General features: G+C 48.0%; 1 protein-coding gene across 3 annotated transcripts in view; it reads left to right on the top strand.

The window, feature by feature from the left end:
- Nucleotides 1-17313, top strand: part of LOC119459204 (cytochrome P450 2C31) — a 273595-nt gene extending 256282 nt beyond the window's left edge. For all 3 annotated transcript variants that reach the window (XM_049671234.1, XM_049671235.1, XM_049671233.1), the window contains 2 exons: nucleotides 15361-15551; nucleotides 17072-17313. In XM_049671234.1, coding sequence (XP_049527191.1) covers nucleotides 15361-15551; nucleotides 17072-17262 — 382 coding nt within the window. In that variant the 3' untranslated portion in view covers nucleotides 17263-17313. The remainder of the gene's footprint in view (nucleotides 1-15360; nucleotides 15552-17071) is intronic.
- The last annotated feature ends 210 nt before the right edge of the window (nucleotides 17314-17523 follow it).

Raw genomic sequence — 17523 nt, 5'->3', positions numbered from 1 at the left:
CTACCACGTATCAATGACTGTTTAGACAGGTTGCGGCGAGCTAACTATTTTTCGTCTCTCGATCTCAAGTGCGGTTACTGGCAAATTGAGGTAGATGAACGAAACCACAAAAAAGCTACTTTCGTCACTCCAGATGGCCTTTACGAATTCAGAGTACTTCTTTTCGGTCTCTGTTCGGCACCAGCAACTTTCCAGCGAATGATGGACACCGTTCTCGCTGGTCTGAAGTGGAAAAAATGCCTCGTCTACCTCGACGACGTTGTTGTTTCTTCGGCGACAATTCACGACCACCTGAAACGACTGCGGCAAGTTCTCGAAGCCATCCGATCGGCTAACCTTCACCTTAAGCCCCAGAAGTGTCATTTCGGCTACAAGGAGCTGATGCTTCTGGGACACCTCGTCAGCGTGGAAGGCGTTATCCCCAATCCCGCGAAAACTGCCGCTGTAGCCACGTTTCCAACACCCACCGACACAAGGGTGTCCGACGCTTCCTGCGTCTTTGCGCATACTACCGGCGTTTCATCGAAAATTTTTTGAAGATGGCGGAGCCGCTGACTCGCCTCACGAGGGACGATGTATGGTTCATCTGGGCCGCATAGCAAGAGACTACTTTCACCGAGCTTCGACAGCGTCTGGTGTCAGCACCAGTTTTGGCCCACTTTGACGAGGAGGCGGACACGGAAGTTCATACAGACGCCAGTAACGTTGGTCTTGGCGCGGTGCTTGTAAAACGGCAGCAAGGTATTGAAAGAGTGATCGCATACACAAGTCACACGCTATCGCGTTCAGAGACCAACTACACCACCACAGAGAAAGAGTGTCTTGCCGTCGTATGGGCACTGGACAAATTTCTAACTTATCTCTACGGCCGCCCATTCAAAGTCGTAACCGATCATCACTCGTTATGCTGGCTTGCAAATCTGCGGGACCCTTCTGGACGACTGGCACAGTGGAGCGTACGTTTGCAGGAGTACGACGTGGCCATCGTGTACAAGTCGGGCCGCATACACGAAGGCGCTGACGCACTCTCAGGCGCCCCTATCGACACTACCGAACAAGACATTGAAGACGACGGCGCTTTCCTTGGGCTCATAAGCGTTACTGATTTTTCCACACGGCAGCGCGGAGACGACGCACTACGGCCTATATTCGAACAACTGGAAGGACGAAACCCATCAATACCGCGGCATATCGCTCGAGGATTGTCGTCTTTTTGTTTACGAGATGGCGTCTTGTATAAGAAGAACTCCGCTGCCAGCAACAAGACCTACCTTTTGGTCGTTCCAGCAGACCTCTGTGCCGAAGTATTGTTCGGCTGTCATGACGAGCCTCCGTCTGGCCATTTGGGTTTTACGCGAACGCTTGATAGTTGCGCAAATCCTAGTACTGGCCGAAACTTGCCGAGTGTGTTAAGCGGTACGTCCAAGCCTGCCGTGAATGCCAGCGCCGAAAGTCGCCAGCTGTGAAGCCTGCGGGATTGCTGAATGCGACCGGCCCACCTGGAATACCTTTCGACCAGGTCGGCATGAATCTTCTAAGCCCTTTTCCAGTGTCATCTTCTGGCAAGGAATGCCAGCACTTCGAGCAGGCAAAGAGCCGCCGCATTGCAACGTTTCTCGATTGCTTGCTGTGACAGCTGTAATCACTTGAACACAGCTGTGACTTCCTCATGCGAGGACAGCAGAATGCAGTCACCGTCGACTTCAGAAGACGTCACGCGAATTTTTCGGCGTGAAATTGAAGTAACGTCGAGTAGCACTGACAATTGGGCGAGATGGTACAGTTACATGGCTTCAGAACAGCGCAACAAGGAAGACCAAAAGACGAAAGATCACACAAACACATAGGCCATCGAGTGACGTTACACAAGTAACGTCACTAGCCATGCTTCGTCCACGCTTCAGTGACAACAACAGCCTGGCCGCCGTACCACTTGTTCAAGCTATAGTCTGCGAACAACTCCGAAATCTTGGAGTCCGTTCAGCGAACTTCATGACTCCCTGATGGACCTTATCCTTGGCTTAGCCAGCAGTACCCTCGAGGCTACCGAAACCCTGCCGAATGGCGAACTGCAGATGCTCAACCAACATGCTTTGCCTGCTGTCGAATCGGTCACATTTCCCGCCATTTCCGCAACCGTATCGCTTCTTCGCTTCCACGACCGGTTTGCCTATGGTTATACCGTTTCCAGCCTCGATTTTACCAGCAACCGCCGAACACCGGCGCTACTTCTACATGGAACAGTTCCTCACCATCATTCCGTTTTCACCAGACCCATTCGCCACCAACTCGTCGGTCGTCGTCCTAACTCCTCAGGCTCGTCGCCCGCCGTTACCAATGAACCTCCAACGGTCGTCGGAGGTTCATGGCTCCAGCTGCCGGGGGTGATGCCGCACTGACGATTCGATCTAACAATCATCTGCTCACTTTAATGACCAAACGAAATTGCATTGACGCTGTATTTGACAACGTAAACATTCCGGCGTTGATCGACACTGTGTACACAAGATGGCTGCCAGAACCGGCCACACGCTCTTCTAGGCAAACCGTCGCCTTTTTTTCAGTCATGCTATGCCCCACTGCTCTGCAACAATAAAAAAAAACAGTGGGAGGTGCTTTCACGTTTCATTGATATCTGCACCAAATGAGCGGGTCATACCAGCAATGCCCACCTTGCTCTTATGCTCTATATTTCTAGGAAACCGTTAGACTATACTTCATTACGCTCATCATTACCCTACCCTCAAATGTACCTCGTAAAATCTGACCTATCGGATAAGTGGAGCTAATAAAGACTCCTTTACTCCATACAAATTGAATAAGGACGCAATTTTCCTGTTATTTGGTGAGCTCATAAAACTTACTAAGTTATGTACATTGTTGCTCGCAATGCGCTGAGGTGATGTGTTGCTGCTTATGCAAATGCGCACTCCAGCGTTATTGAAGAATTGCTATTTTTAATGAGTAAGCAGTCTGTCGAGTACCCCAGCAAAATCTGTCTGTCATTAGAAAGTGTAATGTCTTGCATCGGCAGAAATTGTGTATTTTGCGGAGTTAAGACATTTAATCGTAATATAAGTCTAAATGTAGATGCGTTGTAGCTTTATAAGTGATAACGAACAAATGAAACACACAAAAGAAAAATTTATCAGACAGAAAACAGCTCTCGTCAGGCCACCTGGACAGCTTACTTTGCCGCATTACGGGTGTGTGAGCAGAGAAGCCTGCTGTGACGCTGCTGAGTATAAAAAAATTGGTACACGTTTTAATAGTTTAATACTACTACTAATAATAAGACGCATATTATTAAAAATATTTGGTGGCGTTAAAAATAACAGGTGCAGTCGTCGCGTCGCCGCGTTGTGATGGCGTTGCGGCTCAGTTGATACTATCGCTTGAAGTGGCCATGCAGCTTCCTGCCAACGCATCACCACTCCGTTCAGTGCACGGATTTTATTTGTTTTGCACGGATAAAGGAATGTATAGACATGCATAAAGTTAAAAAAATGACCAAGTAAGCAAAAGCGAAGTAACAGCCGAGCGGATGAATGCGGATTATTGGACAATTCTCAGAACTTATGCAGCGTTTTAGTTGTGCTGTGGCTGCTTCTTGGGTGCATCCTTCAAACGACACTTTGCATGTTAAGGAGACTGCTTTGAATGACCACGTGCTAGAATGAAAAGCCTTCTATTTACTTCGGAGTCGCCAGCATTGAGGCGATAGGGTAAGTAGAGCAATTTCTATCCCAACATTGCCGGTTGGCTTATTCCGCATATACATATGTATATGTTTTTACCAAGCGCTGCTCGAGACGAAGCTGAGGACAGTACGAAAGACGAGGACGCTCTTTGATGTCGCACGGATTGGTTTCCACCTTGTATGCTTTGTATGCCAGTGGGCGAATTGTAAATATTCTGTCAATATATTTTAAACCTCTCTTTCCCAGTACATTTGGTGGAAGGTGCGCGCTCTCCAAAACGTACAACGGATTTACGCAGCGGCCGCTCCTAGGCTACATCGGTCATGCCAGCTCGAGGCGAGAATGCTTCAAGCTCGTCGCCCCCCGCGCGCAGCGTAATCCTGACTCAACAGCGCGACCCTGGCACATTTTCCGGAACGAATAACTCCGACGTTGAATATTAGATCCAGCTCTACGAACGGGTGAGCGTGAGCAATCGCTGGGACCAGACCGTCATGCTCGCTAACCTGATATTTTACATTGCCGGAACGGCACGCGTCTGGTTCGAGACCCACGAAGAGGAACTCACCAGCTGGGACCTGTGCAAGCAAAATCTCACTGACTTGTTTGGCAAGCCTGCTGGCCGCCGGCGTGCCGCGCAGAGACTCCTTGCGTGCCGAGCTCAGACGTGCACTGAGTCCTATGTGACATATATTCTGGACGTGCTCGCTCTTTGTCCAAAGGTTGAGGAGACGATTCCGGAAGGAAAAAAGGTCGCGCACATACTCAAAGGAATTGCGGATGACGCGTTTACGCGCCTCGTTTTCAAGAACTTATGGAGAGGACAGTGCAGGACGTCATTGCTCAATTCCGCCAATTCGATGAAGCCAAAAGCCATCGTATTGCTCACAACTTTTCTTGCCTTCATAATACGGCTGCGACAACTACCTGCGAAGACATCCGTCTCTCACCTGTGCCGCCTGCATCCGACAGTATTGTGCGCATCGTCCGCCACCAGATTGAAACTGCATCTCCGGTTCCTACCCATGTTCGCGCCCCAGACGATTCGCATGCAACAATATCCCTCATGCAGACTGTTGTACGGCAAGGGTTGGCCAACGTCGGATTCCACTCACTGTGCTCAGTCAACAGACCCGACAACCGCTCACCCGGCGTACCCGATCTACCTCGAAGGTCGTACGCTCGTGCTCGTTATCGAAGCCCGGAGGAATGGCACACTTCTGATGATAGGCCTATCTTCTCCTGCTGTGGACACTTTGGACATTTTTCTCGCCATAGCCGCATTTGTAACCCGCAGCCTTGGTAGAGCTATCGCAATGCACCGACGCCCGCCTGGCAGTTCCATCCCGCCGACACACATCGCAGAAGGCACCGCTACAACAAGTCTGGGCACATGACCAAACCATTCCCCTTCTTCACACCCACGTCTTTCCCGCTCGCCTCTGTCTTGTCGCTCTCCGTCTCATTCTTACTCCCGCCACTCCTCGGTAAACTAACAGGTGCGAGCTCTGAGATGCGAGCCTGCTATGACCCGAAGCCTGATTTCTCTGCTTCCACTGCCTGGCCATCACAACCTCATGAACGTGGATGTGGACCGTACACCTGTGACAGCATTGATTGACACAGGAGCATACAAATCGGTTATGAACTCGTACATCCCTACGCGCCTCAAGAAAGTACTCACTCCTGTCCCGTTCACTCTCGTCCGCGTAGCCTACGGCGGAACTCCTGCTGTCAGTGAGATGTGTGCCGCCCACGTCACCCTAGCCGGACACCATACTTCTGTTTTTTTCATGTCTGGTAGCAGTGCCCACACAAAATCATCTTAGGCCTTGATTTTGTGTCGGCACATTTGGCCGTTATTGACTGTTCTGCGGTTGTTGTCCAACTCACCCGACCGTGTGCCCTTGATCCTACTGACCCTACGCCGAGTCTACTATGTTCCACCGATTGCGTTCGCCTACCTCACCAAGCCATCACCTGTTTTGCGGTTTCACCCGATCCACCTATCGCCGACAGCGATTATGTCATGCCGCCCAAAGCCACCGTCCTCCTATAGCACAACGTCGCATTCCCCCACACGGTAGTGCGCATAAAAGACAATGCCACCTATCTTCCTGTGGTGCATTTAGGCCTCCTTCCCCGAATGCTACCTCAGGGCATGTCTATTGCAACCTTGACGCCGACTTCCGACTACCATATTTCTGCCTTGACTGGTGATACTGTGTCCTCTTCCTCTGCTCGTTCGGGCACTACAATCCGAGTATTAGAACCGTTCAGGACAATTGATCGCTCCTGACCTTCCGGCCCACCATGCGGACGCACTTCATTGCCTTCTCGCCTCGTACTGGGACATTTTAAATCTCGATGACCGGCCACTGGGTCAAACGTCCATTGTGAAACATCGCATACACACCGCGAACGCAAGCCCGATTCACCGACGACCCTACCGCGTCTCCCCTATTGAGCGCCATGTCATACAAAAGGAAGTCGACAAGATGCTTGCCTGAGATATCATTCAGCCTTTTTGTAGCCCTTGGGATTCTCCAGTCGTGCTCGTGCGAAAGAAGGATGACAGCTGGCGCTTCTGTGCCGACTATCGTCATCTCAACAAAGTAAAAAAAAAAAAGACGTGTATCCCCTGCCATGAATAGATGATGCCTTTGATTGGTTACATGGTGAAAAACATTTTTCTTCGATAGACCTTCACTCCGGGTACTGGCAGATTGCTGTTGACGACATGGACCATGAAAAGACCGCCTTTATTACACCTGATGGCCTCTACCGGTTTAAAGTGATGCAGTTCGCGTTATGTAACGCCCCGGATACATTTGAACGTATGACGGACACTCTCCTTCACTGTTTTAAGCGGTCAATCTGGCTGTGTTACCTCGATGTCTTTTCACAACTTTTCCACGCACCTCGAGCGTGTTTCGACAATTCTTTCTGTTTTCCGCAAGGCAGTGCTCAATTAATCAAAATGCCACTTCGGCCACTGGCAACGCACTGCGATCGGACACCTCGTCGATTGTTCCGGTGTCCACCCCGATCCCGAGAAATTTCACTCTGTCAACAATTTGCCCGTGCCGACCTGTGCCAACAATGTCCGAAGCTTTGTGGGCCTCTGCTCATACTTCCGCCGGTTCGTAAGCAATCTCGCTAACGTTGCGCACCCTCTCACAGAACATCTCAAGAAACACGCGGTTTTTGTCTGGGGTCAGGAACAAGCTTCTGCGTTTGCTGAGCTTACCGTACGGCTCACTTCCTCCCAAGTTCTAACCCATTTTGACATGACCGTTCCAACTTAAGTTCGAACCGATGCCGGCAGACATGGAATCGGCGCTGTTTGGCTCAGCGCAGGTAAGGTTGCGACCGTGCAATTGCATACGCTAGCCATCTTCTGTCCCAAGCACAGCTTATAACTCCATTACTGAACGCGAGTGCCTTGCCTTCGTTTGGGCAGTGGGTAAATTTCACCCCTACTTGTACGGCCGACCATTCACAGTTATCACCGACCATCATGCTTTATGCTGGCTTTCATCCCTAAAGGATCTTAATGGACGTCCGTGTCGGTGGGCTGTAATAAGTACTGAAACACAGTTGTGCATCGGCAGATTGCATTACGATGCTGATTTCTTGTCACGCCATCCAGTAGACCCACCAGACCTTCCCGACAGCTGAAAGTATGCATGCGTGCCGTCCATTACTGCGTTACAAAACATCAGAGATGAGCAGCGCCGTGACCCCTACTTGCGAGACGTCATTCTCTGGCTGACTTCTGAGACACCTTCCCCTTTCTGCGTATGTTTGTGCTGCAGGATGGCCTCTTGTACCGCTGAAACATGCACCTGGACGGCCCTTGAACTGCTCTTGGTTGTTCCTACACAGGTGCGTCAAACTGTCCTCCCAAAACTACATCATGTGCCTACCGCGGGTCACCTCGGAATATAGGACGTATTACCGTGTTCGGCATCGCTTCTATTGGCCCGGTATTTACTGTTCCATCTGCCATTACGTCACTTTTGAAAAATGCTAGTGCCACAAGAAACCAGGAGTATTCTCAGTTGTCCGCCTTCAATCCCTTGACGTACCATAGGAGCCATTCTTAGGGTTGGTTTTGCCCTTCTTGGCCCTTTCCCGCTATCTGCCTGCGGAAGTAAGTGGATAGCAGTCACTACCGACTACACGATCCGGCATGCGATCACTTTGGCTCTTCCAACCAGCTGTGCAACCGACGTCGCCGACTTCCTGCTCGAAGACATTATAGTTCACCACGACAATCCTCAACAGCTCCTCACAGACCGGGGCCGCTATTTCATATGGAAGGTTGTCCAGGACCTCTTGCACTCCTGCACTACAATGCGCAAGCTGACAACGGCGCACCACCCTCAACCCAACGTCCTCACAGAGCATGTTAATAGAACTATCAAATACATGCTTGCTATGTATGTTTCCGCCGACCATCATGACTGGGACGCGGTTCTGCCCTTCGTAACATTTGCTTATAATTCCTCCCGACATGACTCCGCTGGTTTTTCTCCGTTTTTTCTCTTGTACGGAAGAAATACCACGCTGCCATTTGGCCCGCTCCTTCCCGCCGTTCTCGAGTTGTTGTCAGAATACGCCAATTACGCCATCTTCAGAGCTGTAGAGGTACGCCAGATTACACGCCTATGCCTTACTGCTTCGCAGGACAAGGAACTACTCTTCTGTGATGCCCGCCACCGCGATGCCCACCTCAACCCTGGTGATATGGTCCTTCTTTGGACACCGTCATGGCGAGTAGGCCTTTGAGAAAAGTTCATTTCGCTTTACTATGGCCCGTACCGGTTCTTAAGCCAAGTGACCAACCTCACATATGAAATCATGCCCAATTCCACCACGTCTCGACCTTCCACCGTTGTTGTACACGTCACCCGCCTCAAGCGATACCGCTCGGACTATCTAGCCAGCACCGGCACGGCACCTTTGCCGAAGGGGGTCAGTTACCAAGCGCTGCTCCAGACGAACCTGAGTAGCGCTGAGCAACGACGACGCTCTCTGATGCCGCGCGGATTGGTTTCCATCTTGTATGCTTTACATACCAGCGGCCGCTTTGTTAATATCTTTTAAATATATTTTAAACCCCTTTCCCAGTAGCAATGTAAATTATTACCGTATATACTCAAGATAGAGCCACACTCGTCAAAGAGCCGCACCCTCGACTTTTCCTCGTATTGGCCGGATATTTTGAAGCTTGACTTCCCGTGTGCACCATTAATGCAATGTGACTGACAGTAATAATGACGTAAGAATTGCCTTGCATTGAGTCGGAGCAATTAAATGAGGTGTACAGTGATGCGATGCGAATTATTTCATTTGATAGTGTGCTCCTTGATCGATATTTCACATCACCCTCTAAACTACGTAAGGATGCCTTCTACTGAGGCACTAGAACTGCACTTCATTACAATCTAACAACAGAGATTGTTAGCAGCAAGGCTAATTCTATACAAAGAAATAGGCTTTAGCAGTTGTGGCTTAACGCTACTTCAGCACATATCTTCAAGTTGTAGTGGCGGTGAAGAACGGCGCCACACTAGAACTCAGAATCACAAAAATGAACTCTTTATTGGGCGAACTTGTGCCCATAAAGTTACGCTCAAGCACAAAAATAATGCGGGACGCAATCAACACAATAAACACAAAAACATGTGACCCAGAGGTAAGAAGCGTGATATTATGATACATGACTCGTCGAACGTTCCAGCATTATAACTGGTGCTTGCACAATTTCTACGTTGTGCACCATCATTCGCTTTGCCCGGACCCTGTGAGTACACAAGGTTCGACGGCAACAGATAGATAAGGTGACCATATTCTAAAAAGCTCCGATACAGAAATGCGCATCGTGAGCTAAGCGCTAACTTTGCAACATTTGTTAGCCGGTAATACTAGGTTGCCAGGAAAAAATGCAGGTACTTGTGCCAATGTCCTACCTTTAAAAACCATCGCCCAATGCTGTAAACCGAAGGAGAAAGTCAGAAGCAAAATCACCCAGGTAGTAAAAAATTACAAACAAAGAAATAAAGTCCCAGAACTTGTTAGCGTGCGTAACACCACTTTAGGCGACCTACGTTGACAACGTTAGGTCGCGTATGGCATCGCTTTGTCTGAATGACTCCGTCATGCACTACCTCATCATCAAGTGCACCAACACGTCGAAGTATCTCGCCCAGCATCGCAAAAGTTTTCCACTGAGTTCCCGTCGGCGTATTGGCGTCCATACACAAACACAGTCGTCGGGCTTGTATTCTACGTAACACTGAGGATAACTGTAATGCCGGCTGTCAATTTTTAACAGCGAAGCTGTTTAAGCTCAAGCTTCCTATGTTACTAGTGCGCCGGAAAACCTCCGCTTGATACCATACGTCGCCTAGCAATGCCTCGCCCCAGCTACGCCTCCGCCGCAGCGGCGCTAGCCATGACGTGAACGCCCGCGACGGCACCGCTTTGCCGTAGATTTCCCCTGGCCGCGCATGCGAGGGATGTCGAGCTACGCTATGACGTCACCACGAGGGTATGAAAGCAGCTCCACTTCGCCGCCGCGGCGACATTACAGCCTCCGCCGTGCCTCCTCCGACGAAGATGTGGCGACAGAAGAGCGTCACTCTCAAAGAATCGGAAGCGCGGCGCGAAAGCCGCCGCGCCATTACACGAAAACGGATGCGATGGCTTCGGGAGAAGCCTGAGTATCGCACCAGTGAAGCGGCGACCAAGCGACAGCGAATTAAGGAAGATCCAGAGCTGCGAGCCCGTGACAACGAACGACTTCGTTTGTGCATGCAGAAGCGGTGCCAAAACGACCCGGGCCTACGGGGGATGGAGAATTTTCTATGACAATTTCGGAACGCAACGGGAGGCGCCGACGGACTTCAGCGTATTGAGGCCGAGTGCCTTCAGTACTTCGGGGTACTCGGTGTCAGGACGCCCTTCGATCATGTCGCTGACCGCCTTGTGCAGGTTGTACATTCCCCGATTGGCCTTGTTCACGTAATCCACGACGGACGTGGCGCACGCTTAGTGGTCCAGTATGACTTGGTCGAGGCTCGAAGAATAACATCGCAAAACTTAGCCGATCCGAGATAAAGCTAGGTGGGGTCGCTAGCTTCGCTGGTTGCCCAGCCTTCGCACCACTTGTATGAAACTGCTCCACTTTTTTTGTTGGCTCTCTTACGTAGGCGAGTGAACTATCGGGTTTCGTATGTGCACCAGAGAAAGGGAGTGACGTCGCGGTCATCATCGTCACCGAGATTCGCGATGATGGCACGAAGCATTATTCCTAAATTTCTTCGGTAAGGCAGTGTGGATGGCTCCATCTGCGTTGTTACCTGTACTTCCGTGCTTGGTGGAAGGGTATCAACGGAAGCACGGCTTCCCACGTCTTGTGTTTAATGCCGACTTAAGTTTCCAACATGTGGGGCGCGCATTATTTAGGCCATCCGTAAGGCCTTTTTTTGGCGCGTGTTATGCAGTTGTCCTCCTGTGAATTCTCTAGGTGTATTGCGGAATCGTTTGAGTATGCTCCGCTGTAAAGGCCGTTCCTCTGTCAGTAATAAGGACTTCCGGGGCACCATATCGCAGCAGGATAAGATTGGTGGCTCTGTGGGGTGTTTCAGCACGATGAGGGACGCTGAGGTTGCCATTGTGGATCGTGACATGGCTTGCATTTCTCTTGTCTTCTGCAGAAGAGGCCTGTGCTCTGGTAGCAATCCATGTAGCCTGCGGCTAGCTCTAGAGTCCGTGGAGAAGTCGGCGTTGTCTTCACTGTTTAGGCTTGCAGGGAGTCAACGGTGCAGACCGAAGACGTACCTCCACAAATGTCACGTTGTAGTGGCGCTGAATATTGAGACCGCGACAGACAGAAGTGAGAGTCACGAAAAGTAACTTCTTACTGTGTGTACTCGTGCCTATATAAGCAAATTGCGCTAAAACAGAGTGGTAGTGCTAGCACAGGCACTGATCAACCAACTCTGATCTACCGATCAGACGTGTGGGCCATTTAGGCATGAGGTGTTGAATATTCCACTGTAATAGAGGGCGCTCGCACAAGCTTAAGCCTTTTTTGCAGCATAAATGACATCCTGCACACAATCTGATTACACAAGGTTCAGCGAAAACAGATAGAAAAGGCGACATTTTAAAAGGCTCTGGTAAAGGAATGCGTGCCTTAGGCTGAGTGATAACATTTATAACATTTCTTAGGCGGTGATACATGGTTACGAGGAAAAGTGCGTGTGTCAATATGTAAATGGACATTTTCACTGCTAATCATATGCTGAGTTCTATGTTAAGCTTGGGCGAGCCTAAAGACCGATTGGGTTCACCTATGATGCTGCTTGCCAACGTGGTAAGAAGTTTCCTGACTTTGTAACTAAACTCCTGATTGGTAGCATAAACCGCTGAAGAATCTCGCGTGCGGTAAGGTGTACCGAAAGAAATAGACGTTTGTCATGACAGCCACCAGTCTAGCAACCTGACGGCTTTGGGAAGATTTACTTTAAAACATATAAAATTTTACCTTGGAGCATATGAAAAATGACATCGGATAGTACACATGTCTTAAGTGCCATACAAGCACGCTTGACACTTATGTGTAAGCATTCGGCGGCACAATTCTAGTTGTTCTACACAGACGATACGTACAAGGTTCTTGCAGCGCAAAAGCCCCTTGGGACTATAGGATCCTAGCTCATCATGGGAGCGTGACACATTGAATGACTTGGTTAAGAAATTTGCAAAAGCTGTCGTTGATCCACACACTTTTCTCTTTATACAAAGACTTTCGATAATGCTCCCCTATGTTCGCTAAATTGGAGCTGGGTGACAGTTAAGTTAAGCCAGATCAATAGTTCTAATATTGCACCACTGGAAAAACACACTGATAACGCTCAGAAGAACTTGTATGCGTAATTGCTTTGCAAAACGCGCATGAAAGCCCGCACACTTGGATCTTTGCCTACCCATTAGCCATAACGTAGCCCTTGTTTTCACCAAAGGCCGTCTTTAGTTTCCCCGAGCAATTAGGAGAGAAAAGTTAGAAACCTCCGGTGACGCACCCAAATCGAAAAAAAAAGAAACTCTGTTAATATTTGCGACCTTTCTATATAAGCCAGCAGTGTCACAATTTCGTGACACCCTGCACTTACAATTCCTCATCTTTTCAATAAATATCAACGTGGTGTAACGTAAGCCTAGCTCTAGTAGACATTCAGAAACATAGCTAACAATAAACGTACTTAAGCATTAACAAAACATTTGATCAGGCTACATGGGATTGACGCACATTTAGCTTAGCTCAGAGAACCTCATAAGCGTTCGACCAATTTTCGTTAGTTGAATTAGGTGGCATTTCGAATTCGACCAGGGCTGCGGAGTAAATCACACGAGCTTCAGACGATACACTAAGAACAGTGCAGAGCGCTTGCACACGTAATGAATTTCCACGCCAACAATTAACCTATCTATATTGAAGTTTAATTTGCCTCCACATCACCCATTACATTACCCTTACTCTCACCACACGCAAAAAAGCTGCCTTGTATTGTTCACCGAGGACGCCTGCTGAACCACATGCCACGCATAACATAACCAAAACAACGAGGGTCACAAAACTATTTATATGGCTCCTAATTGAGATAGAATCGTTAAAAAGCAGAGCCAGGTTCCACCTAACATGCACTACATTTTTACTAAATAGAAACATCGTGTAACACAGGCTCCTTTCGGCATACTGGGAAACCTAGTTGATAACAGTAGCTTTAGACTTTTGAGCAATAGGGGAGGGATGGCACAGCCCCCGTGTTAGCTGATTGATATATTGGTGGCATGTGCAGTTACTCAAGGATAATGGGATAAATTTAGCACCACCAGTAAAACACGCTGACAACGCACCGGAGCACTTGCATATGTATTTATTCCAAAAGGCCTAATTAACGCAGACATTCTAAAGTTCTGCTGTACACTACTCCTAACCAGTTTCCTATTTCTGCAAATTACAGACAAGGTGTATCAGCTGGTTCCCCGACAAAACCGGAGAAACTAACAACGATCTACGTCTGACACAACAAAATTGGCAGAAAAACGAGGGTTCAGTAAAAATTTGCAGCGCTTATATTCAGTTCGAGAACGTGAAAGCTGTGACACGCACTACACCTAAAAGTCCCTATGCTGTCACGTAATGGGAATTTGGTATCATGTACATTTGTTTTAGGCATCTGCGAAATATTGCGAATAACGACAGTAATACCCTTGCTACATAGGCAGCCTTAACCGCAGTTATACCGAACCGCAGTAACCTGATCTAACCACAGTTACCGTAAACCGGACTGCGGCGCTGCTGCGGGCTGCGTGTCTTTCGTTTTTCTAACGTGTCGCGGCAGTGTTTTGAAGGCGGAGGCCTAATTATACGGTTCCGCTCAAGTGCTTGCACGTCAGGCAAATTGCCGACAGAATTGAGCGTTTCGTTGCCAGTACAGAAGAATACCACTCACCGGTAATGCCCCTTCCCCAAGGCGCTGAGTCCTGCTCCCTAAAGGGCTGCAGAAAATAGCGACTCTTTCTCTTAAAAACCACAATCTCTATCTCTCTTTCTCAGATTTTCAAGCTTCTGACTACCTTGCTTCACATTATATGGACCTTCCCCCTCCTGCTGGCCGGAGCGGAGAGTCTCCACCCTGAGGTTATATATGCGCGACTTGCGTGTGTTTGAATGCAGAGCGGTCACTTTGTCCTCCCAAATGCGTACCAAGGCCTCCGTCGTCGCGACAGGCCAGTTGACACACATTTGGGGGATGTTTCGCTGCGAGCCGAGCTGCTGGCGTCAGAGCTGGGAGCCGCCATTTTGTAACTCACGGCTTTGACTGGGGTGGCAAACCTCAGTTTGCGACAACCATGGTTAGCATAACAGCGGTTAGGTTTATCGTGTGACTGGGTGTAACTGCGGTCAGCCTTAACTGCCGTCAAACTTAACTGCGGTTAGACTACCCGTGTGGCAAGGGTTTAAGACACTGTGGAACGTTTGATTAAATAACTTTGTAGAAAGGCTGTAAATAACATCCACTGAATAAACATTTACCATACGTGCCGCCCAACATGCTTCCATCTTCAACAAAATAAGGACACAGTGCCTCGTATTGTTTACCGAGGAGCCCGGAGAAAACAGCCACATAGATTGTCTTACGCATAAGAATTAGGAGAGGGTGCGTATTGCGTGAATATTTTAAAAGCATGTAATCAACCCACACACTTCAACTCTACTGTACCAGACCACTATATAGTGCCTCCCAGTTTCACAAGAGGGAAGAATTCTCCCCGCTTTTGTTCCTTCCAGGAGAGCGTAGAAACGTTTGAAGCGTTTCATATAACCGCTCTAAGCTGTCCTAAAACGCGGATCTGGCAGCTTTTCTTGAACACCCTATTGAAACACTCATCAACACTTGCTTCATATTACCCCTAACATTCTGAAGATTAAAAGTGACATATAAACTTTGCGAGCGATCAAGTTTTTGAAGAAGTATATCCAAACAGGCATTTAACTTTTTTCAGCGCTTCTACAGTCACGTTAACAGCTTCATGTTAGACTTAATGTTTGTCTGATGAGTCTTCTCTTTCCTCACAGGGCCATGGAAGACGTGGTGATTGGTGACTTCTTCATCCCTAAGGGAACAGTTGTTCTTTTTAACATTTGGGCGGTTCATCACGACCCCAGATTGTGGAAGAATCCGAATAAATTTGATCCTTGCCGTTTCCTGAACGAAGATGGGATTAGCATTCGAAACAAGCCCGAATACTTGATTCCGTTTTCTATCGGTAAGATATTCTTGATATTTTCCAATGTCAACATGTACAGCTCATGGAGGGGTGTTTATCCCGGGGAAGCGAACACAGAACGAGAACAGAACGCTAAAAACTTGGCAATGATTGCTAGGTTGTTCAAGCGCTACGGTGTTTTCAGAGCATGAAGTTTCGTATTGTCCAGCTTATCCTAATATATCTGCAACGCTTGTATTCAGAATTCAACGTTTTTTCTCGCGATATGCGTTCTTCGCCTTCCCATTTAATTAGAAAATTTACAAATATTCTGGTGCCTGTGCCAATATTCTAAAACAGAATTTGTGGAAATGATGTGTAAATGGAAGGCGCTCACTGTGACCAAACAACAGCGCTGTCACACGCATCAAAATGCTTAATACATTTAAAATTCAACATCGGTAAATAATGCAGACTTGCGTCGAATGGTTGTGAGATAAATTTAACAGGCAGTCATAGGACACAACGACATGCGTGGTGGAGGCCTTTAGTATAAGCTCTTTTTACCTATCGCAAAATCACTTGCCATGACACAGGGTTGTCCCGAAGCTAGCTACGATGTCTGGAGCAGACATTACGTGGTGCTGGCTGTACTGATGACGCCTGTAGGCTAATTAGAGTCGAGAGTGTCACCATTAGCGATCATTAGGCCCAATCATAGGCCATCAATAGCTTGCAGGTAGCATGCAGGCAGCGAAAGAAAATTATCTTTTGAACAGGGAACCAGTGTTTTTTTTTCTCCATTTTCCTGTACCTTATAGGCTCTCGCGCTTGTCAGTACGCTCTGATGTGCAGTTATGTCCCTGATTATATTTTTTCCCGAACTGAGAGTTATTCGCCATCCCACATTTGCTGTTTTTCATTCTGAGTAGAAAAGATGGGCAGCATTAGGTAGCATCAAGTACCCCAAAAGCTTTCTTTCCATCGCAATGTAGTAATGCTAATTCGCACCATGGGAATAAATTTCACAGCCACATATACGTATTTCAAAGGACATGATAGAGGCAAAATCAATCACTAGACTGATAAGTTATTCTTTGAGAAGTATTTCTCGTGAATTCGTCGCAACGCGTAGTTACAGGTTGATAATTAAGAAGCAAATAATTGTCATAATATTCTTTTTTTTCTGAATCTCGCGCCCGAACCCCAGCGCCTCTACGTCGGACCAAGTGTACCTATATAAACGTATTTCTATATTTGAGCTCAAAAGTAGCTAAGCCCACTATTTCATTTCTTTAGAATAGTTTCTCTTTAACGACACAAAATTAACTACAGCCGAGCAGACGCGTTCAAAATCTGTGACGTCCGGGCGATTTAATTCAAGAACTTCAATGTGGCATCGTTAGTCGTCTCTTCTTTTCCCCCATATATTCTGGCCTACTAAGCATCGTCGCATGCTATGAGTGGTATGTATTGGCATTGTTGGAGAGTAATTTACTACTACAGTTCCGATCATTTTTGTCGTGTCTTATTAAGTGATTTTGGCCTCTTCAGTAACAATTCATCTCCCTGTTGTGCAGGCCGTCGAATGTGCCCTGGAGAGACTTTCGCCACGATTGAGATCTTCCTGATGCTGTCACTGCTTGCGCAGAAATACCGCATTCTGCCCGAACACCCAGTGGAGTACGATGTAGACTCAGCGGAGCTCCCTTGGCAAAGCATGCTGGATATGAAGCTGCGTTTCCTGCCTCGGGAAGCTCCCCTTTGCTAAAAACATTCATTCATAAAGTGCACATTGCTTTCGCGAAACACATACATCACTTGCTTTTACATATATCGGGTTTTGACGAAGGTCTTAAACGTATAAGCACTCTGGTTTTGTCGGACATGTTAGGGTGAATAATGTAATACCACCGTCGGAAAAGAAAGGAACTCTTCGGCCGGTGAGCTCGAGAATAATTTACGTTTTTACCATTTTAGGTCTAGGCAAAAATAAACAACACTTTTGTTATTTCTCATACTTATTCCGGTT

This window comes from Dermacentor silvarum, chromosome 7 (assembly GCF_013339745.2).
Source record: "Dermacentor silvarum isolate Dsil-2018 chromosome 7, BIME_Dsil_1.4, whole genome shotgun sequence".
Taxonomy (NCBI): Eukaryota; Metazoa; Arthropoda; class Arachnida; order Ixodida; family Ixodidae; genus Dermacentor; species Dermacentor silvarum.
This window is presented reverse-complemented; position numbering and strand designations above follow the sequence as displayed.